Genomic DNA, 18,882 nt, shown 5'->3' with positions numbered 1-18,882 from the left:
TCAAAAGCAGCATCTCTTCTGTCCACATGAACCTCATACTTGTCTATGTCCTCTGTCTAGCAACTTTATTTACAACTATATCTGGCGCTCTTCATAATAGCCACCACCATTCACAAAAGATGTCGCGCTCATTGAACGGTTGGTGATGCTTATAGAGGGTCTCCACATACCGAACACTGACAAGCTCCAGTCCTCTCGAAGCCTTTGGCTATCCACTCGACCAGCCCCATGACAGGCTATCTTAGAAACGGCTACTGCGAGGTGCCAGCTTCAGATGCTGGAAACCACGCTATCGCTGCAGAGGTCTCAGACGAATTCCTCAAGTTCTCAGCCGAGCGTGGTAACGACCTCCGCCAGATCGGACTCAAGGGAGGCTGCAAATGGTGTCTCTGCGTATCCCGCTGGAAGGAGGCATTCGACGCCAGAGGGAAGGAGGGCGACAAGATTGTCCCTAAGTATGCCGCAACCAGTCCCGGTAATCGGCGTAGATATGCTAATTGCTGGCAGGATCTTCCTCAACGCCACCAATGAGAAAGCACTAGACAAGGTATCGCTGGAAGACCTCAAGAAGTTTGCCGTTGACAAAGAGTAAGCGCGTGGCAACGCTGGGGATGTTGAACAGTGACGAATAAGAATTATCCTCTTTCCCTATATCCATTTTTTGTTCGCGCCGTGTACTGGGAGTCTGCCTCCTGTATCTGGCTTGTCGGCCTGGAGAGAGCTCTTGATAGCATTCCTAGATCTGAGGTCGGAGTAGAGGCCCTGGTAGGAAGGCACGCATGTAACAGTAAGTGCGGTCGTTTGGAGTGGAGATTTGTGTCGACGACGATGGGAGGCGCATAGAATTATTTTGGATTTCGGCCGTCGGAAACAGTTTGTAGCTTGCGGTATTCCTTTTCCAGCTCGGCTTGCATATCGAAGTCTAGTTGACGTTCCTTCTTTATGCGTTGCTGCTCCATGTCTCGAATGACACCTGCGTGCATAGCCTGTTCGGGAGTTTAGCACAAGAAAAGTAGACAAGAAGATGGATAGACTGACGGCCTTCTCGACCTTCTGACCATGGTGCACAAAGATGATGATACCAATCGCACCAAGCGAGGTGGCAGCCAGGGTCAACTTTGCTTTTGTCGACATTGTATATATGGTAGTGGCGATGGAGAGGCAGCTGCTACAGGAACTTGCAACTTTGCGGGAAGGAGCGACGGGAGCGTCAGTCGCATATCGAAGGGCGCGCTTGGGCCCCCACGACTTGGCGGTCACCATCAACATCCACCTGCAGCCAACAACCACTGCACCTCCGGAGCTGTCGTCACATATTCTACAATCCACCATGGTGTGTTTCCCTGCCGACCGCCTGATTCGAGCGACAAGATCATATGCTAATATTCTCTCCAGTCTGCACAAAACTCGGCCGGAATCCAAACGCTGCTTGACGTAGGCTGAACTCACGCACCCTCAATCGGCGCCTTTACTTACCCATACCCGTAGGCTGAGCGCGAGGCCCAGAAGATTGTCCAGCAAGGTATATCCTGTCATCTAGCCCGCCTACTGTACACATGCTAACCAGCTCACAGCAAGAGAGTGTAATTCAACGACCCGCACCCCGTAGCAAACCACACGTATCTGACCAACTACCCAACAGACCGCACCAAGCGTGTAAAGGACGCTCGCTCCGAGGCCCAAAAAGAGATCGACGAGTACCGCAACAAGAAGGAGGAAGAGTTCAAGCAATTCTCAACACAGGTGCGTTCGGGACCAGTCTCACAGTCACTCGCGGCATCTGACACAGGGCCTACAGCACACCAGCGGCAACGAGCAGGCCGAGAAGGATGCCTCCAAGGATACAGATGAGAAGCTGAAGGAGATCAAGAGCATTGGCGACAAGGAGGGCGGCACCGTTGTTGAGAACCTGCTACGCGCCGTCACCGATGTCAAGCCCCAGGTTCCCGACAGAGTCGAGCAGCCCGTCGCATGATCTACCTGACGTCTGTTCTTGTCTCTAATCGCATCTTTTGCCCCGTCCCGCTCTGCTTTCTCCTCGCTGTAGATATCCTCTTTCGAATTATAGATTGATCTTCATCTGACGAGCCTCGTTGTGCCACTCTACTTATGAGTTGTACGTTTGGACTCTATGGATACCACCAAATCTATATCACTAGTCCTGTTCTCTTGTATACTCGAGATATGTTCATGGTATCTCGTGAATCGATGCGAGGAACACGCTCGTGATTGATCGACTCTGACGTCATATTTCCGGGGCTACACTCTCAAACCATCTGTTTACTGTACCTTTTTCCCAATCACGAACTTTAATCAACCGTGCAATGAGCCTCCGACTATCGACCAGACAGTTATGTCGTCCATACTGTCGTCCTGTCTTCCTTGCTACAAACAACAGATATGTGCAGTTCAGCCACGCTTCGGTGAATCGAGAAGAGAAGGTCGAAGATCCTCGCCTCAAGGAGGAGATTGGCGATTTGGTCATAGAAGATCAGTATGCAATCCTTCGAGAGAAATACGGTATGCGACCACCACCTCTATATCTGCGTTTCTGGTCTCTGACACGTTGGAAAGATACGCCCAAGAATCCAATCATCCTGGCACATGGCTTGCTAGGGTTTGAAGAGCTCAATATTGTGCCAAAAGCAATTGCTCCTGGCTTACAGTACTGGAGAGGTATCCGGGAAGCATTGGCTGCAAAGGGTATCGAAGTGATTACTGCAACCGTACCACCATCTGGATCCATCGAAGCACGCGCTCAGAAGTTGAGCGAGGACATCCACAACAAAGCAAAGGGAAAGAGCGTAAACATTATCGCGTAGGTGTATCGTATGTTATTACACGAAGAGCAACAAAAGCTAACTTGATCGACAGACACAGCATGGTGACGACTGATGAGATTCCATAAAACACTCCCTTGCTGACTGATCTGCTAGGGGTAAAAAGAAGAACCAACTTGAAGCGTTGTTCTGAACTGACATAGCATACTACTCAGCGGCCTAGACTCTCGATACATGATCAGTCAATTGAAGCCAGCAAACGTCAAAGTGCTGTCGTTGACAACAATCGCAACACCCCACCGAGGTATATTGGTCTTTGGATCTTGTAGACTCGAGTATCTCGCTCACGTCTCTTATCAAAGGTTCTTCGTTCGCAGATGTCATGTTCTCCTGGATCGGCCGTTCGTCACTCTCGTCTACTCTACTCCAATACACTTCTCTGATCTCACTGACACACAACGTCTCACGCAGCAACCAACATACCCAAACTCTACAAAATGCTCGAATTCTTCGGCTTCGAAACCGGCGCCTTCAGCCAGCTAACCCAAACATACATGCGAGACAACTTCAACCCAAAAACACCCGATCGTGAAGGCATTGCCTACTACTCGTACGGTGCCAATGTGGACCCCAGGTTCTGGAGTATGTTCCGTCAGAGCCATAGGATCATCCAGAAGATAGAGGGTGACAATGATGGGTTGGTCAGTGTGCAGAGTGCCAAGTGGGGTACTTATAAGGGCACGCTGAAGGATGTCAGTCATTTGGATATGATCAACTGGACGAACAGATTGCGTTGGTTCATGTGGGAGTTGACGGGAAACAAGAGGAAGTATGTTTCTCGATTTCTCATCGTTTAGCATGCGGCTACTGACAGCTGTGATGACAGTTTCAACGCCATCGCATTCTACTTGGACATTGCTGGTAAGTCTCCCTAGACGTGTGAAATCCGCTGTGATGTACGTGCAGAACTGATCCCGAGCAGATATGTTGGCGAAAGAGGGACTCTGATGGTCGAGCAGGACTTTTTCTAATAGTCGTACAGCATCATTCAAAACAGAAAAAGATGCAAACATACAAGGATTACAGACAAGTTCCCCCCCCCCCTTTCTTTCCATTTTGTTCGCTCAGCAGATTTGTAGACAATATATACATTTAACAATACAGTAAAGACTTTATTCCATGTGCCAAGCGAGCGACACTTCTCTTGTACCAAACTCCCACTCTTCTCTGGCGCCACAAAGGCATGAACCAGCCATGCCTTGGCTATGCACACCAGAATCACTCGTATTGAGCAGCCCAACTGGCCCAGAGTTTGGTCGGACTCTCAGCGCCGAAGAGAGGGCTGCTCTCCGGAGAACCAGCCGTGTATCCATTGCTTCGGCTGTTTGCGCCATTGCTCGTATCGATCTGCAGACTTCTCATGCTCTGTGTTTCCGATGCGACGGGGGCCGGTACGAGGTACTCGCTCGCGGGGCCAATGGTGATGTTTTTGGTTGCGGGCGAGGAAGTGAGCGAGGACAACAGAGCGGAACGGGAAGTCGTTGCGAAGGTCGAGAGGTGTGTAGAGGTGTCGAGGTAGATGAATGGCATCGCTGAGGGGTGCGATGGCGTCTCGGTAGTAGTGGCGTGGGAAAAGAGAGGTAGGAGGTTGCGGATCAGGGCGTGTAATGGAAGAACTGAAGCCTGTTCGCGTGTTAGCCAGATTCTCATATACAGTCTAGTCAAGAGGGCAAAGTCACCTTCCACATGGCCTCGATCTCGTCTGTGTCAATGGTCAATACATCCTTCTCTTGCTCTTCTTCTTCCTCGGGCAGCTCGTCCCATTCGCAGACGAGAGCGCCCAGGACCTTCTGCCTCCTGGCTCCTATGTCTCTTACGGCCGTCTCCAAGCCTTTGGCGCCTTCTGTCAAGGTGATTGAGACCTGGACATCGCTCCTCATGCGACCAGCCAGAGTGTAGAGTTCGGTGCGTAGATTTTTGAGCACAACGTCGCGACGACCGATCAAGTGCACGGCAGCAACGCGCAGGGAGGATAGGAGAACAGAGAGATGTTGGGACAGGGTGGGCGAGGCGACATTGGGGACGTAGAGGATGATGCTGTTGCCGGTGGGATTGGTAGGAATGCTCGGACTGGCTGAGGGCAACCTGTTGAGCACTGGGGCGGATGCTGAAGAGGCAGGACTGCTAGTACGAATGCCCGAGGGGATACCTGGCGTGTTCGAGGTCGCGCGATAGTTGAGATAAGTCGGTTTCGTCGTGACTGGATTCATGGCTGAAGACTGGAGCGTGTCGACTGTCGACTGGCGTCACAAAAGACGGTATTATACAAGGAGGAAGCACGACGGACGAGAAGGAAACAATGACTCCAGAGAGAAACGAGCGTAAGACAGACAGCAGGGACACAGAGTATGTACAAGAAAGCGGACGACGAGAATTAAATGCGAGACAAGTCGACTCGCTCTGGCCCGACTTTGAGACCCCGAGCCGACTGCCTCAGCCTCTTTTGCGGGGTTCCCTCTCCAAATTCTCCGACCAAATCGCCCCAATCTCGACCATGACTCGCTTGCATCGTGGCCGCATAACTGCTCTGCATTCATCCTGTCTATCTGCGAAGATTGACTGTCGAACTGCTACCTCTTTGCTTCACTGTCCTCGCTCGCTGTCATTCGTCCCTCTCGCATCTGCCGGACCGACAATCCCATGCTCTTCGCCGTTCCCATTTTCTCTGCCTTTTCTGCGTTGAGGTCCACTACCTCGGTCATTACGCCCTCCTACCCTGCTGAAGAGCCATGCTGGACCCTGTATGAGCTGTGTCTGCTCTGACACGAGCTGAACTTTCCTTTTCCTCACGTCCTTGTTATGAACGAACCGCTCCGAGGATGCTACAGTATCGCCAGAGACATACTTGCTGAGCCATTTGATCGCCCTTGCCAGTCGTCTCTATCAGATTCCTCCTTGTTTACCACTCGAACTCTCCTTGAGCCTTGTGGAAGAGGTACCTGCAACCGTCGGTCAGTCACGGTTTTGGTCCCTGTGCTTTCGTCTCAACTTACTCCTTGCCATTGGCCGACATGATACCGTCCTTGAGAGTGCACTTCCACTTGTTCTTGACGCGCTGCACCTTGTCGTATGTGCAAAGCACGTGGTCAATCTCCTCGTCTTCCTCGTCAGCGTTGTTGCCGGCTTCGTCACTCGATGAATCAAGATCAGAGTTGATGGCATCTTCGTCCTCTTCCTCCATTTCACCGTCCAACTGAGGAATGCTGGCCAAGCGCGAACCAGCGTTTGCGCTGGCTCTACCTCTAGACACACGCTTTGTGTAGCGGCTATGCTCCTTCCGATCGTCCAGAGGAAGCAGCAGACCGTTCTCGAGTCTATGTTGTAGATCCTCGATTTGACGTCTCATCATACCATCGTACTTGTCCACTTGAGCTGAGCTGAGTCTGCGTCTCTCGGTAATGTATCTGTTCCACTCGTCAAGTGCGGCTTCATCCGAACCATCCGTCTGCGAATAGTTGACGCCGTGTTGTTGAGGGTACTGGCCGTTGCCTTCAGTCTTCACCTGAGGCTGCTGGTGTGCAGTCTGCTGGCGCATCTGCTGGGCATACTGCGCTTGCATCTGGCGTTGCTGTTGGACTTGTCCCGGTTGCGACACAGCTTGTCCAGGTTGTGTAGGCAACTGCAAGCCTTGTGTTCTTTGTTGTTGTTGTGCCTGCTGTTGCTGCTGCTGTGATTGTTGCTGTTGTGGCTGTTGGGGGTGAGCGTTCTGAACACCTCCAGGCAGAGCGATACCTCTCTGCTGCATGGCATTAAGTGAAGCATTGGCTTGCTGGCCGAATTGCTGCTGAAGGAGGGATGCAGCACGTTGCTGAGCCATCATCTGGTTGTTCACCTGCTGAGGATATCCTTGCTGAGCAGGGGGATAGTTGTGCATAGGCTGGGAATTTGATCCAGGTTCAACCTTGGGCTGTGCGTGTCCATTCTGAGGGGGCTGATGCTGGACAGGGACTCCATTTTGTACAGGCTGAGGTGCTGCGGCAGGTTGCTGTGCTTGCTGCTGTTGGGGCGCTTGCTGAGGCGGAGGCGGAGCAGGCTTGGGATCCCAAGGCATCTGCGCGACATCGCGCTGCGACATCTTGTGCTGCCATGACTATCAGACACATATTAGTACAAGCATGTAGAAAGATGATAGCAGATTAGCTGATTAGAAGGGTTGGTCCGGGAGAGCTTCGGGACTTCTGAGCGCTCAGACCACGCAGTATAAAACTGGGTAAGCACGTCTCTGAGCCTTAAGCCCCGCTTCCGCCGCTCCTTTGTTTGTCGCCTGCGCTTCAGCTTCGCAGGCAGCAGCCAGTCGAGCAACAACAAACAAAAAGATATGGCAGCAAACTAACAACACGGAAATCAAGACACAGCGAATGGTCTGAAACAAAAACATGCAGAAAGGTAAAGTGCAGAGAGAACGAAGACATGACCAACCTGTTGCAGTTCCATCAAGGTCTGTTGCTGGACACCATTCTCTTCAAAGTCATTCTGCGAAGCATTGATGACTTCTTGGATGATCTTTTCGTAGATCTCGCCCTGCAGACGTGTCAGTACAGGTCGCTGGCAGGGTTCGCCGCGCACAATGTGCCAGCAGCCGCTGGATGAGGGGCCACAAACAGTAATGGTGTTCGACATGACAGCGATTACTATCAGACCAAGCCCTGTTGCCTCGCTTGACCGATGATATCTGTGATGCTGGGTGCCAGGAGACGGATCTGCACCGAGACGTGCTGGGCTGTGGTCGTGTGACGCTGATGGTTGATGTAATGCGCAGGCGAAGGTAGGTCGCCCCGGGTCGCGCACTCTTTACTACTTTCTGGCGCTGTACGTCTGATTGTGGTGACTCCTGGACACTTTTTGAATGCTTTCTGGCACGATGAGAGGTTGGTTGGCTATTGCTCGGTGATGGCCGTATTGCGTGGTCAGCAGGCAAGTTGGATGTCGCAGCACGAAGTTCAACCCCTTCGACGCGGGTAAAGTCCGTGCTTGCCGACGTTCATCCGTCACTCTCCCTTGCACCTTGTCACTCTTGACTTCAAACGCTCTTCACGTTGAGCGATACTGTGACAACGTGAAGATACCTGGTTGACCGAGGGTCTGTTCTGTGGAAGGGTTATATCATAGAGACCGGTGTGTGGCCAAACAAGGTGTTCCGCTGCCCTTGTTTTTGAGACTGCGACTGGACGTCGCGACTTCCGCAATGATTCTTGGTGAGAGCTTTTGGTGAAGCTAGATACTTTTCCCGTTGTTTACCTCGCATCGCCAACTTCCTTTCAATTCATCCTTTTGCATTTCCATTTTTACGATTCCTTTGCTACGTCAACGCGACCACTGCTATCGACATCGGTCCTTCACCCATGAGCACAACACTGCCACTCACTCTATCGCGTCACTTGCGCGACTTCCCTGCTGCTCGTCGCGCTTTCACTCATTCCGCTCGTCCTGGATTACCCATAGCCATAGTCTCGGTCTTCTCTTCTTTCCAGTCCAAAGAAGCAGAACACAGCCACCATGTCTAGTGGGATGACTTTCTCAGGCGTGCCACCCCGTGAAGATTGTGCATGCTGTCCAGATGCCGGAGCTCGCTGTGCGCTGCATCAGAGCATGTTAGACAGACAGCAGGTTCCAGCTATCATGGCTCCGACACAACAAGCTCACACCTACGAATCTGCCGGAGATAATGCTCCACGGGCCGATAAGAAGTCACATGTGTCAAAGGCAGTGGCTAGAGAGATGAATCGGCTGAAGACTCAGGAAGGCCAGATGATCAAGGTAAGTTCTCGCTCCTCTCAACTTGCATGCTTGATGGCAATTTTTGGAGTCAATGCTCACTTTTCGCAGGCTTTGAGTAAAATGAACTTCAACGAAAAGAGGCAATACGACCTTACTAATAAACAGAAGAAGCGCTTGCGAAGACGCGAGAATGCCGCTGTATATGCTCCTGATCCGGACAAGATTGCTTTGAAAGAAGAGAAGGCTGCGCAACGTGCTCAGGATCCAGAGAGGATTGCCAGAATGGAAGCTCACAACCAGAAGACGGCCGAGAACAAGGCAAGACTCCAAGCCAAACGCGCCCGCAACATCAAGGAAAGCAGACAGCACGGCGCAGGCAGGTCCCTCATGGACAAGATCAAGGTCGAGACAAGTGATGCGTTGGAGCACGCATCTGCTCTACAGTCTCATGGTGCAGAGAACGAATACATCTCGCGAGGCCCGGCTATCAGAATCAGAGGTCAACGCGCCGCTCACCAAGTCAATACGGAGCTCCAGGACCTCGCCACTGTGCATAGCATGCCCGAGGAAACCGGTACGGACGCCTTCTTGGACCGCGCAGACTCCCTGATCCACCAGACGCTTGCGTCAGTCAACTCTGTTCTGTCACCTGCCGACCGCAAGAACCTCGAAGAAGCCCTTAGCCTTGTCCGCACTGTACAACTGCTTTCGAGCAAGGACCACCGCCCTTTGCAAAACAGTACCAGCTACACCGGACAATTCGACCGCGTGCTCCGTGGACCCAATCCAGACGAGTACCTCACTCATGATCGCAGAAGTGCTAGCGCAGGTGTGCCTATCAAGCAGGAGAATACATCGGATGGCGACGCTTTCGCACAGCAGCGTGATTCAAGATCTGATGGTCATCTCAGAGGTGGATTCAGCGATGGCTTCAATCTCTCACAATCAGGTATCCCCGAGCGAGACGCTATGGTGGAATAGAGAGCCTGCCGTCAATCCCAGTGCAGAATTTGTGCTTCGATAAACATCCTGCGGGAGCTTCTGGCCTCAGGCACCTGCGATGCCATCAGACCATCGGTCATCTCAGAAGCGCAGTGGCAGCAAGACCTTTACGATGAGGAGTTCCCTCCGCTTCCATGAGCAACGATTACAAGGTTGAATCGCCCTTCAGTGGCGGCAATGAGGCCTTGTAGAGAAGAAGCGCGTTGGGCCGAGAGGTATACAGTCCTTTCAGCTTAGAAACAATTTCGACAAACTGACTATCTTTCGAATGTGGTCCATTCCTTTTCGTGATGCAAATGTTGATGTGGAGGATACACATAAAACTGTACAGTGCTTTCAAAAAGAGGAACGACCTTGCTGGATTCTTTATTCTACCAGCTCGCGTTGGTATCATCCTTATAGGAATTGCACTTTTCGAATGTATTGGTGATTAGTCTATTGTCGCATTCCCATCAACATCAAACGAGACTACAGTCTTCTCATCTATCCTGACCGTCCCCTCAAGTTTTGCGCTCAATGCCATCCGCTCTTCTCCCCTCTGCCAGAGTTCAACAGAGGATCCTCAGCCGTGACGGGGGGCACATATTCGGCTCTCTGTATGCCACCCGCGGGCTGCACATCCGTAGCCATAGCGTCTTCGTAGCTGGGCGGCGCATCGCCAAACGGTGGTTCCTCGCCGGAATGTTCTACATGTTGCACAGGTTGTACTGGTATCTGTACAGTCTCCACCGGTGCTAAAGAGGAGGCTACTGGTTTGCGAGCGGGGAGCGGCGGTGCTCCAGAAGCGGTTTTTGTGTCGGCTGGGTAGTTGGGCCGAGGTGGGATGGGTGGTGCAGAGGAAGGATCGTCGTTGGTACCCTGAGCTTGAGCTCTTGACATGGCTTCGAGGAGCTCGGGCGGTGGAGTAATGCCTGAGAAGATCTGGACGGGTAGACGGAGGTCTATGGTAGTTGTTTGAGGCTTGCAGAAGTCAGCTCTATGTGACTTGCAAGAACGCATATCAAGAACATGAGCAACTTACCATTGACGCTGTACCATCATAGCGAATACCAATGCGGGCAAAGATCTCGTACGAGCGAGTAATGTTACAAGTCTCGAAACTCGGCGGTATGGCATTAGGCAAAGGCGTATCACTCCAATAGCGAGAGTCAATCTCAGCTTCTGACTCGACTCCTCCGCCATTGGGTGCGATTGCTTCTCTGGCTACGCTGTCGCCAAATTGCAGTGGGATTGCCATACCGCTACGAGAGAACAACACCGTACTGCTGCGCTCGACCCTGCCGACGTCCTGCGCGCGGATCTTGGTGATGGCCACGACTTCGAGCTGCAGAGACGTGAGTGTCATAGCAGTGACTTTGCCATTCAGACTGGTGACTACGAGTCGTGCAGGCACGGGTTTGGCACAAGTCAAGATCGCGGGCTCTGGTAAGCGTATGTCAACAGCAATGAATGGAGCTGTGGGTGTTGTGCTCCCTGAAGTAGATCCATTGTTCTTCTTTGAGCCACCAAAGAAGGAAGCCATCTTGGATTTGCTCGGAATCACGGCAGGCGTGGGCGGCATGTTCATGTTGAATTGATGTCGGCGTCTTGCAAAACCCAAGGCATCCGATGGTGGTGGACGTGGTGGCTCGATGGGACAGAAGTTGAACGGCACATAAGCGCGTACGTTCTCCTTGAAGAGACTGGGTCTGTTGATGGTTGCTTTGACATAATAACGAATCTCGGCTTCACCAGGGAAGCCTACTAGCGTTGGTGGTAGAGTCTTCTTGACGTGGCTATGCGGCGACTTGTACATCTCAACATTTAGACCTCCGAATAAGGATATGGTCGGGTTAGAGTTCGATGCTGGATCACATGCATTGTTGAAGGGAAACTGGATGACAGTCAGCAGAAGAAGAATGAATGCTTTGCAAGGGACTTACCTTGAAGCTGAAGGGGTATTCGTGCTGTCCCGCGGGCAACGTATATGCTGTCTTGCCAGACAAAGATCCTGAGCTACCTTGTTGTCCTACAATTTCTGGGGGTGGGAATACCGCTATAGTCTTGTAGAGAATCTGAATGCGTGTAAGTATATCTTTCTTATGCCAATAGTAATGAGCCTCGATACTCAGGGGATGTGAACGAGCGCGACTGATATTCTCTCTTACGGACGTGTTACGTGACAGGGCAAGAAAAGAAAGATTTCACCAACCTTATGAAACTCCAACTGAGGCTTCTGTCTATCATTACTTGGATTGGGAGGAGGCTGCAAAGGTCCATTGTCAGAAAACTCTCTGCTCTGGGAACACGGCCGGTCGTGTGGGTCTTGTGTACCAGTAATCTTGTTCTCGACTCTCCCTCAAGCTTCACCACAATAGCAGAAACTGTCGTCGCAGTCTGTGTGCGCACAAATACTTTTCCAGATATGTAATCCAAATTTGTGTAATGCGGAAACGTCTGATCTAGAACGATGCTGGCTAGCATCTTGAGATCCCGGGACGCAGTGGCTTGCGATCGACTGTGCAGATATCTCTAGTCCCTTTTTGATTCGATGGCTTGCGCGGCGATATTCAGAAGCGTGAGAGAGAGGATGCAAACAACTGGACAAGGAGAGCCTCTCCTTTTTGACAAGATGGATCGTTTGCTCGTCGTCACCCGACGACATGGGGGCCAAGTTGCTTGTCGCTTCTATTGGCGTGCACGGATGTCTCAGCTCTCGCGTGCTGCGCATGTGGCTGAGTCGTCCTTCTGCTGGGATGACCCTGGTCTGTGGGAACTAGAGTCGCCGACAACGCAGTCATGCTGTCGAGTGTGCGGTTTGTTATTGGCCTTGATCGTCAGAGAACCACATGATCTATCTGATAGTATCAGCTCCGGGGACATCAACACCTATCTGCTGTTGTGTACATTTCAATCCGACCACGCATCATGCAATGTCCCAACCCAGGACATTATGACACTCGACAGGGAAAAGTTTTAGAGATGGGTAAATGATGTTTTCTTTGTTCGCGTCTTTATGCAGAACCCCTATGCTATAGCCGCTTCAAGGCCTGTGTAACTAATAAACCTCAACCGTTAGAAATCAAGTATATGCTTCGCTTCCCCTTAGTCATGATCCTCCCAAACTCCAATTCCAGAATGAATGCATATATAAATGTTGCACGCCCCCCCTTAAGTACCACCCTTTTCTTCATGGCGACAAGCGGTCTCAATACGCGTCTTGATGGCCTCAAGACGGTTGTGCAACTGCCACAGGCGCACAGTGTCTTCCTTTGGGACCTTGTCACTGGGTGTCTGCTCAACACGGCGATACAGTTTGAGATACTCCGGATATAGCTTGCTCCTGAAAGTTTCTGCCGCAGCTCGAGTTTGTTCCCACGTTATCGTGCCGCCTTCGTACTCGTCGTTCAGGATGCCAGCAAGGTTGTCGTCTGAAAAATCCGAGCCCGCGGGAGAAGAGTGAGGTGACACAGTGGGAGCAGTTGTCAGAGAAGCGACTGATGAACCTGTCGCTGTATGCGAATGTGTACTACCCGAGTCAGTCTTGCGGTGCTTGGACGAAGGTGCGGCATGGTCGTGCAATCCAGAGGAGAGATCGTTGGCTTTGCGCTTCAAGGCGGAAGACGCAAGTTGCGCTTTCGTCACTGTTTGTTTGCCACTACCACTTGCTGGAGGGAGTTTGGCCGATGCACTGGTTGGGGCTTTGGCCGAGGTAGAAGTGGTTGCTTTGACCACCTTTCTCGCCGGTTCAACACTTTCAGTATCGGATTCAAGTGGGCGTTTCTTGGTAACGATCTTTGATTGCGAGCCGGTCTTGACACCACCAAAGAAACTCAGAGGCTCAGATCCTTTAGCTGCAGGTGTAGGTTTGACAGGCTTAGTGGCACTTGCAGTTGTGGTTGCTGTTGGTTTGGGCGGTTGCTTGTTTGGCTTCTCAGCCAGACCAGACGCAGTTCTTGGAGGACTCGTACCCAGAGGTGAGGGTACCTTGGGTTTCGTGTCTGTCAGTCTTCGGGGGCTGATGTTAGGTCGTTGCGTCGTTGAGGCAGACCTGGCCGGTTTCTGAGCTACGTTGTCTTTCGACTTCGTGGCGGTGCTTGCGCTTTCGGGCTTCTTCGGGAGGGCAGTGTTCTTTGGGAGCAATGGAATCTCTGCTTTGGCCTTGGAGATTGCACTGTCTTTTCTTGTGACAGTGCTGGCGGCAAGCTTGTCAGAAGTCAATGGCTTGGTTTTTGACTTGTTGTCCTTGTACGGTGCAGGGGCCTCACTGGCCGAGGAGTCACGTCTCTCTGTTGCAATGGCCCTGGATGCTGGCTTGAGAGGGTCCTTCCTGATGACGGTACTTTTCCTCGGAGTTGAGTATTCTTTCACCTCCCCTTCTTCTTCGTCGTCTGAGCTGTGAACGACCTCATCAGATTTGACTTTGGAAGCGACCTTCTTGGGAGGTATCGGTCTCCTGGCGGTCACGTTTCTCGGCTTGCTCTCGCGATCACTGGCGGCAGCTGCGGCCTCCTTTGCCTCTTTCTCCTGTTTCTTTTTCTCCATGGCGCCCTTCTTTTTCGCCTCCTTGAGCCGCTTTTCGATGGAAATACCAGCAGCGGATCTTCCAGTAGCAGTAGCACTGCTTCCACCACGAGGGGTTCCGGTACCTCCCAACTTCGGAGTGGCAGCCGCACTTGTGTGAAGAGGAGTGGAAGCGAGTCCAGGTGTTCCAGCTTGGTCTGACCTCTCGGCAGTCAAGTGAAGGCGCGAGAGGATTTTGCCCTTGTTACGTTCTTCTTTGGGCAATAGAATCTGCCAAGCTTTGTCGTCCTTTGGTATCCTAGCTCTGTCGAATGCTCTGATGGCGTGATTGATTGCCAACGTCCGCTGGTCGGAAGTGTATTTGAAGGACCAAGGATCAAGCTCCTTGTATGGTTTGCTGGAGAGTTCCCAGGTGAGCCCTTGCTTGTCGGCAATCTTTGAAAGGAGTGACGACAGTTGAGCCTTAGGGATGAGGGTCTTCTGGTGAATGTCTTGTTCGGATAAGGGTCTGACGGCAAGCAGATGTATGAGAGCGAATCGCATGCCCTTCTCTCGCGCTTGAGTGTGAGGATCGAAAGGAGCAGAATTAGGTGCGGCAGGACGAGGGGTAGACGATGAAGAGGCGGAGCGCTGGGCGAGGGAAATTGGTCGAGAGGAGGGTTGAAGGTGTCTGGAGTTTTTTGCACTAGCCGTCACGGAGCTACTTATTGTCGCCCTATTGTCACACGTCAACAATGGCTAGAGAGAGCAGTGCAATGCTCGAACTCACTTTCGTTCCTCTTTCTGCTTGGCCATGGACGCCAGTGATTGCTTCAGAGCCTCCAGGGCGGCTTCGGCACCAGCACTGTCTTCTTGCGCTTTCTTCTCGACAGGCACTCTGAGCTCTGCATGGTGCGACACAAATGCAGTGAAGCCGAGTTGGTCGCTGCCATCGCCTGTCGAGTAGATTTCATGACGAAATGTCTCGGGTCTGACGTTCAGCTCCAACAGCTTTGCACCGTATCGGATTTTCTGCACTCGTCAGAAAAGGGACCGTCGAGGCTCTTGAACAGATTCAAGGGCATACCGGTGTCTTTCCACCCAACAATTGCACTGCCTTGCCCGCTTGGGCACATTGTTGCAAGTCACGTATGACCTGATCGTTCAATCTAACCAAGATACCAGTCTTTGACAAGCTGGGTTCGTTCTGTTCGTGTTCTGTCTTGTTTGGGGCACCGTGGAGCGACAGTGTCGATCCGGAGATTTGAGTCGAAGCCATGGTGGTGATCAACAGCAGCGAGGGGCTCTTCGAAAAACTCCAGGCCTGAATAACGGTTTCGGGGGACAAATAATGTTAAGAGGGGCTTGCTGCATCACATGTGCCACGAACACACAGCGCATCTGTGATAGAGACTCGTTGTCAGCAAATTGTTGGTGGACGAGCAGTCAGGCCTCCCAAGCGATATGACGTCCTTGGGCCAGCAGCGAACCTGCAACTTGTTGGACAATCTTCCTCGGGGTCAGAACTCACCTAATGCCAGAACACGCCCTGCATCACGTCTGATAACCCAGGCAAGTATTCACCAAAAGTATATCAATCAAACAAGAACAAGATGTAGGAGACAACGGAATGAAACGGCGAGACAAAGGATGGGGTGAGGCAGACTCGCAGAGGGCACAAAGCACAAGCCAGCCCAAGAGTCCAAGGCTAGAGTTGACCGGCCGGCCCGCAGGTGCAGTTCATCTCCATGTACACTTGTGACTTTACACACGCACGTTGGCGGATATAGAAACCTTGCTGTTTTGGGATAAACCTGCCCGTGACCCAGCTCACGCTTGTCTCTGCTGCCTTTCTGCTGCCACTTCCCCAAGAGTCGAAGAGACATGCCGTCCCGCGCCTTGTAGCAAGCAGCCGTCAAAGACCTTTCCTGGACAAAGGCCGCGGTCCGGCTGGCTGCAGCTTGCGTCGTGCAAGACGAATGATGTGCGCATCCAAGTCTGTTTGTCTAAGAAACGGTCGTCGCCTGTTACGCACCGCCGCGCATCACTAGCCTCGATCTAGAAGTAGCCTCAGGGCGGGGCCCTTCCGGCTGTACAGTGCTGTACTATTAGTTGTGCATGATACTTTGACTGACCTTGATGGCTCTAAGCAGCAAGACACAAGATGCTCTGCGGTACTCTCTGTTCTCTTCGCGTATGTATCCGGTGAGCAATAGACAGAGTCGCGAGTTTCACGAGTGCTGTACGCAGTGTTCGACATATCCTCGTGACGCCCATGTCAACATACCAAAATGGCACGCGGCATCGCTCCCGAACGCGTCGCAGAAGTGGCGTTACCGTTGCTGGCCCTCGAATCCAACGTGTAGATAAAGTCTCAACGACGACCAGAATAACGCTCACAGGCGACATTCTGCGATAAAAATGCACATGGCTCATGTCTGAAGCACGAAATAAGATCCATCTGCCTGTTCGTTCTGGATTCCTTGGACAGCGCAGCTCTGCACAGTGTCTCCGAGGCTTTGGCCTCGAATACCTTAATCGTCAATATCCGGGCATTAATCAACGGTAGGGGCGTCGCTCGGACGCACAAGCGCAGCTGAACTGAAATCGCTTGCATATTGTCGCGGGTACACCTGCTTTCCGCATCACACACTCCGCGTGGCTTGACCGGGGGTTGCATCAACTTGGCGAGATCGGGGACGAGGTTGATAGCTTTCTACAGCAGTAGTGCCCCCGTAGGCTGAGAGCATATAGCTGCTAGACAAGAGTACGAGTGCATGTCTTGTTTGTGCTTCTGTCTCTCTCTCTCTCTTCAAATCGCTGACGTCTTTGGAATCTCTCTTCGAAATGAAATGCTAAACACCAAACCACCCCTCTCAATCTTAAGCTGAGTGGTCTGCTGAATCTGTTGTTTCTCTCACACCCCGTGCATAGCTGCCTCGAGAACCGAGTTGATTGGCTGACTGCGTCTCAGAATTGCTTAGAAGAGAGCCGAAGATGATCGTATTTCAGGGCGGATGATGAAACCACATGATGCTACTCTGCACTTCATTCTGTGTGCAAGCGATTTGCAACACACACAGCAAGCATGGCTGCTCTACAAGATCATGCGAAGCTGCCATTCGCTTGTCGGTGTTCATCTTGCCCTTACAAACTCGTCTCCTTCCTACACGACTTTCAATTGCTTACTACCAAATGGTGTGCCATGCTCTCGAAATGTTTGAAGGAATTTATCAAGAAATACGCTTGCAGGCCTAAACTCCACCTGAGTTCAAACGACCACTCCATATGTACAGATTCTGTAGAATCCTTTTACTATCCGTAAACCCGTTCCCAATAGAGTAGTTAACAGGTTTGAATAAACACATAAAAACCATGCCTGGTATAGTACAAAACTCCTAATGCCTGCCCGCTGGTATCTTGTCAATAAATCCTCGCACTGAAGAATGATAAAGGCTAGTAAATCGTAAGCTCCGAGCATGCCTGCCAAACGCCGACGTAGCGAAGACCCGTTGTCTGATTGTCACAATCGTTATATTCAATTGCTTCCGCTGCTGTCCTTGTGTAGTAATGACGGTACACCTCCTGGAGTCATACCAGCATTCGAATTCGTGCCGCTGTCACCGACCGCTCTCTTCTTCTCTTTCTTGGCCCACCGTAGGCCGCATGCGTTACATAATGTTTTGGGACCCTTGGGACCTTTGCGCCATTCCGGGCTGTCCAGAGTTCCGCAGTCCGCACATACGTATTCTTCGGCGACTTTGAGCTTCTTTTTCTTCTCCTTGGTGCCATCGCGGTCCCTGTCGAGCAAAATCGCGATGCCGGCATCACCTCTAATGAGTGCGGGTGATGTGTCTCCTGTCGAAATTCCATGACTCCGTTCGCCATCGCGGTAGCGTAAACCAGTGAGCATCTCAATAGTCTCGAGGTGATTTGAACCCTCATAGCGAGACATTTTGTCCGCTATGCTGTCAGGCTGTTGGGCCGACAGAGCACTGTCCAAATTTTGACGAGTGAGAGCAGTATTTGATATCGGAGGTTTGGCGGGTGGTGGCATGCCCTGGTAGTTTGGTGTTTTACTATGCTCACTCGAGCCCTCGACGCGGCCGGCTTCGGATGGGTCGCGTCTGGACTGTTCCTGCCATTGTCTTTCTTGCTGCTGGTTCTCCTCGACCTCTTCTCTTTTCAACTCTTCAATTCTCTTCTTCAATCGCTCGTTCTCCATCTTGTGTTCCAGGAACGAGTCGAGCAGGGCGGCGTTCTTGGTCGGATAGGGGCGAGCCATCATGAAGAAGCCTCGGCAAAGGCCTGAGGCACTCATGGCACCTTGACCTGAGCCACTCATGTGGCCGTATCCGCCTTGGTCGGACGAGATGTGTGGGTGGCCATCGCATTCAAAAATGATATATGTGCCGTCCTCGCGCTTGAAGCGGTAGAAGAAGCGCAAAGGGTTGCCCGACGCTATGGACTCGTTGAACTCGCGCATGAAGATGCCGCTGTCCTCGGGGTGGACGAACTCGCCAATGAACTTTCCGACCAGGTATCGCGGTTCATAGCCGGTAAGGGTTTTGGCAGAGGGGGAGACGTAGAGAATGCGGCCATCAGGAGTGAGGATGTGCAGGAAGTCCCTGAGCTCTTCGATGACGCGCTGCGACCAGTTCCTGCGCTTGGTGAACTCGGTCAAGGTGTTGCCGGCATTGGAAGGGGGGCCCATGCCAAAGCCAGTAGGCAGGGGGCCGGCGCCGATGCCTGACATGTTGGACTGGGACTGGCCGTCGTCATGTTGGTGGTGGGATGGAGCGGCGAAGGACATGGAGGTGAGGTTGTTGCCAAAGGCGCC

The 18,882-nt window shown here is 52.0% G+C and overlaps 10 protein-coding genes across 10 annotated transcripts; 4 read left to right on the top strand and 6 right to left on the bottom strand.

Annotated features, from left to right (window-relative positions):
• Positions 1-119: 119 nt before the first annotated feature.
• Positions 120-592, top strand: M436DRAFT_77521 (uncharacterized protein; the record flags this gene model as incomplete). Its single annotated transcript, XM_013576919.1, has 3 exons — positions 120-138; positions 191-455; positions 508-592. 3 exons carry the CDS (start codon positions 120-122, stop codon positions 590-592), a joined length of 369 nt encoding a protein of 122 aa, XP_013432373.1.
• A 253-nt stretch (positions 593-845) lies between these two features.
• On the bottom strand, positions 846-1,134 carry M436DRAFT_68832 (uncharacterized protein; the record flags this gene model as incomplete). The annotated part of the gene is made up of 2 exons (XM_013576772.1): positions 846-986; positions 1,039-1,134. The coding sequence occupies 2 exons, from the start codon at positions 1,132-1,134 to the stop codon at positions 846-848; spliced, it is 237 nt and encodes a 78-aa protein (XP_013432226.1).
• A 258-nt stretch (positions 1,135-1,392) lies between these two features.
• On the top strand, positions 1,393-1,975 carry M436DRAFT_36870 (V-type ATPase; the record flags this gene model as incomplete). The annotated part of the gene is made up of 4 exons (XM_013576483.1): positions 1,393-1,434; positions 1,507-1,531; positions 1,643-1,743; positions 1,799-1,975. Coding segments are annotated over 4 exons (345 nt in total), but the record flags the coding sequence as incomplete, so codon positions are not given.
• Positions 1,976-2,324: 349 nt separating this feature from the next.
• M436DRAFT_68831 (alpha/beta-hydrolase) lies at positions 2,325-3,788 on the top strand (the record flags this gene model as incomplete). The annotated part of the gene is made up of 7 exons (XM_013576771.1): positions 2,325-2,520; positions 2,575-2,818; positions 2,984-3,084; positions 3,143-3,181; positions 3,252-3,609; positions 3,667-3,701; positions 3,763-3,788. 7 exons carry the CDS (start codon positions 2,325-2,327, stop codon positions 3,786-3,788), a joined length of 999 nt encoding a protein of 332 aa, XP_013432225.1.
• Positions 3,789-4,058: 270 nt separating this feature from the next.
• On the bottom strand, positions 4,059-5,050 carry M436DRAFT_59615 (uncharacterized protein; the record flags this gene model as incomplete). The annotated part of the gene is made up of 2 exons (XM_013576608.1): positions 4,059-4,463; positions 4,520-5,050. The coding sequence occupies 2 exons, from the start codon at positions 5,048-5,050 to the stop codon at positions 4,059-4,061; spliced, it is 936 nt and encodes a 311-aa protein (XP_013432062.1).
• A 689-nt stretch (positions 5,051-5,739) lies between these two features.
• M436DRAFT_59614 (transcription factor IIA, alpha/beta subunit) lies at positions 5,740-7,460 on the bottom strand (the record flags this gene model as incomplete). The annotated part of the gene is made up of 3 exons (XM_013576607.1): positions 5,740-5,779; positions 5,834-6,930; positions 7,260-7,460. The coding sequence occupies 3 exons, from the start codon at positions 7,458-7,460 to the stop codon at positions 5,740-5,742; spliced, it is 1,338 nt and encodes a 445-aa protein (XP_013432061.1).
• A 999-nt stretch (positions 7,461-8,459) lies between these two features.
• Positions 8,460-9,539, top strand: M436DRAFT_77514 (uncharacterized protein; the record flags this gene model as incomplete). Its single annotated transcript, XM_013576918.1, has 2 exons — positions 8,460-8,597; positions 8,667-9,539. The coding sequence occupies 2 exons, from the start codon at positions 8,460-8,462 to the stop codon at positions 9,537-9,539; spliced, it is 1,011 nt and encodes a 336-aa protein (XP_013432372.1).
• Positions 9,540-10,073: 534 nt separating this feature from the next.
• Positions 10,074-12,023, bottom strand: M436DRAFT_34876 (uncharacterized protein; the record flags this gene model as incomplete). Its single annotated transcript, XM_013576119.1, has 6 exons — positions 10,074-10,336; positions 10,418-10,536; positions 10,589-11,433; positions 11,483-11,614; positions 11,752-11,805; positions 11,874-12,023. 6 exons carry the CDS (start codon positions 12,021-12,023, stop codon positions 10,074-10,076), a joined length of 1,563 nt encoding a protein of 520 aa, XP_013431573.1.
• Positions 12,024-12,710: 687 nt separating this feature from the next.
• Positions 12,711-15,321, bottom strand: M436DRAFT_35612 (uncharacterized protein; the record flags this gene model as incomplete). The annotated part of the gene is made up of 3 exons (XM_013576245.1): positions 12,711-14,778; positions 14,833-15,074; positions 15,130-15,321. The coding sequence occupies 3 exons, from the start codon at positions 15,319-15,321 to the stop codon at positions 12,711-12,713; spliced, it is 2,502 nt and encodes an 833-aa protein (XP_013431699.1).
• Positions 15,322-17,580: 2,259 nt separating this feature from the next.
• M436DRAFT_36371 (uncharacterized protein) lies at positions 17,581-18,855 on the bottom strand (the record flags this gene model as incomplete). The annotated part of the gene is made up of 1 exon (XM_013576377.1): positions 17,581-18,855. The coding sequence occupies one exon, from the start codon at positions 18,853-18,855 to the stop codon at positions 17,581-17,583; it is 1,275 nt and encodes a 424-aa protein (XP_013431831.1).
• Positions 18,856-18,882: the final 27 nt, after the last annotated feature.

This window comes from Aureobasidium namibiae (genome assembly GCF_000721765.1).
Source record: "Aureobasidium namibiae CBS 147.97 unplaced genomic scaffold scaffold_1, whole genome shotgun sequence".
Taxonomy (NCBI): domain Eukaryota; kingdom Fungi; phylum Ascomycota; class Dothideomycetes; order Dothideales; family Saccotheciaceae; genus Aureobasidium; species Aureobasidium namibiae.
The sequence above is the reverse complement of the archived record's forward strand: the minus strand, read 5'-3'. Positions and strand labels throughout refer to the sequence as shown.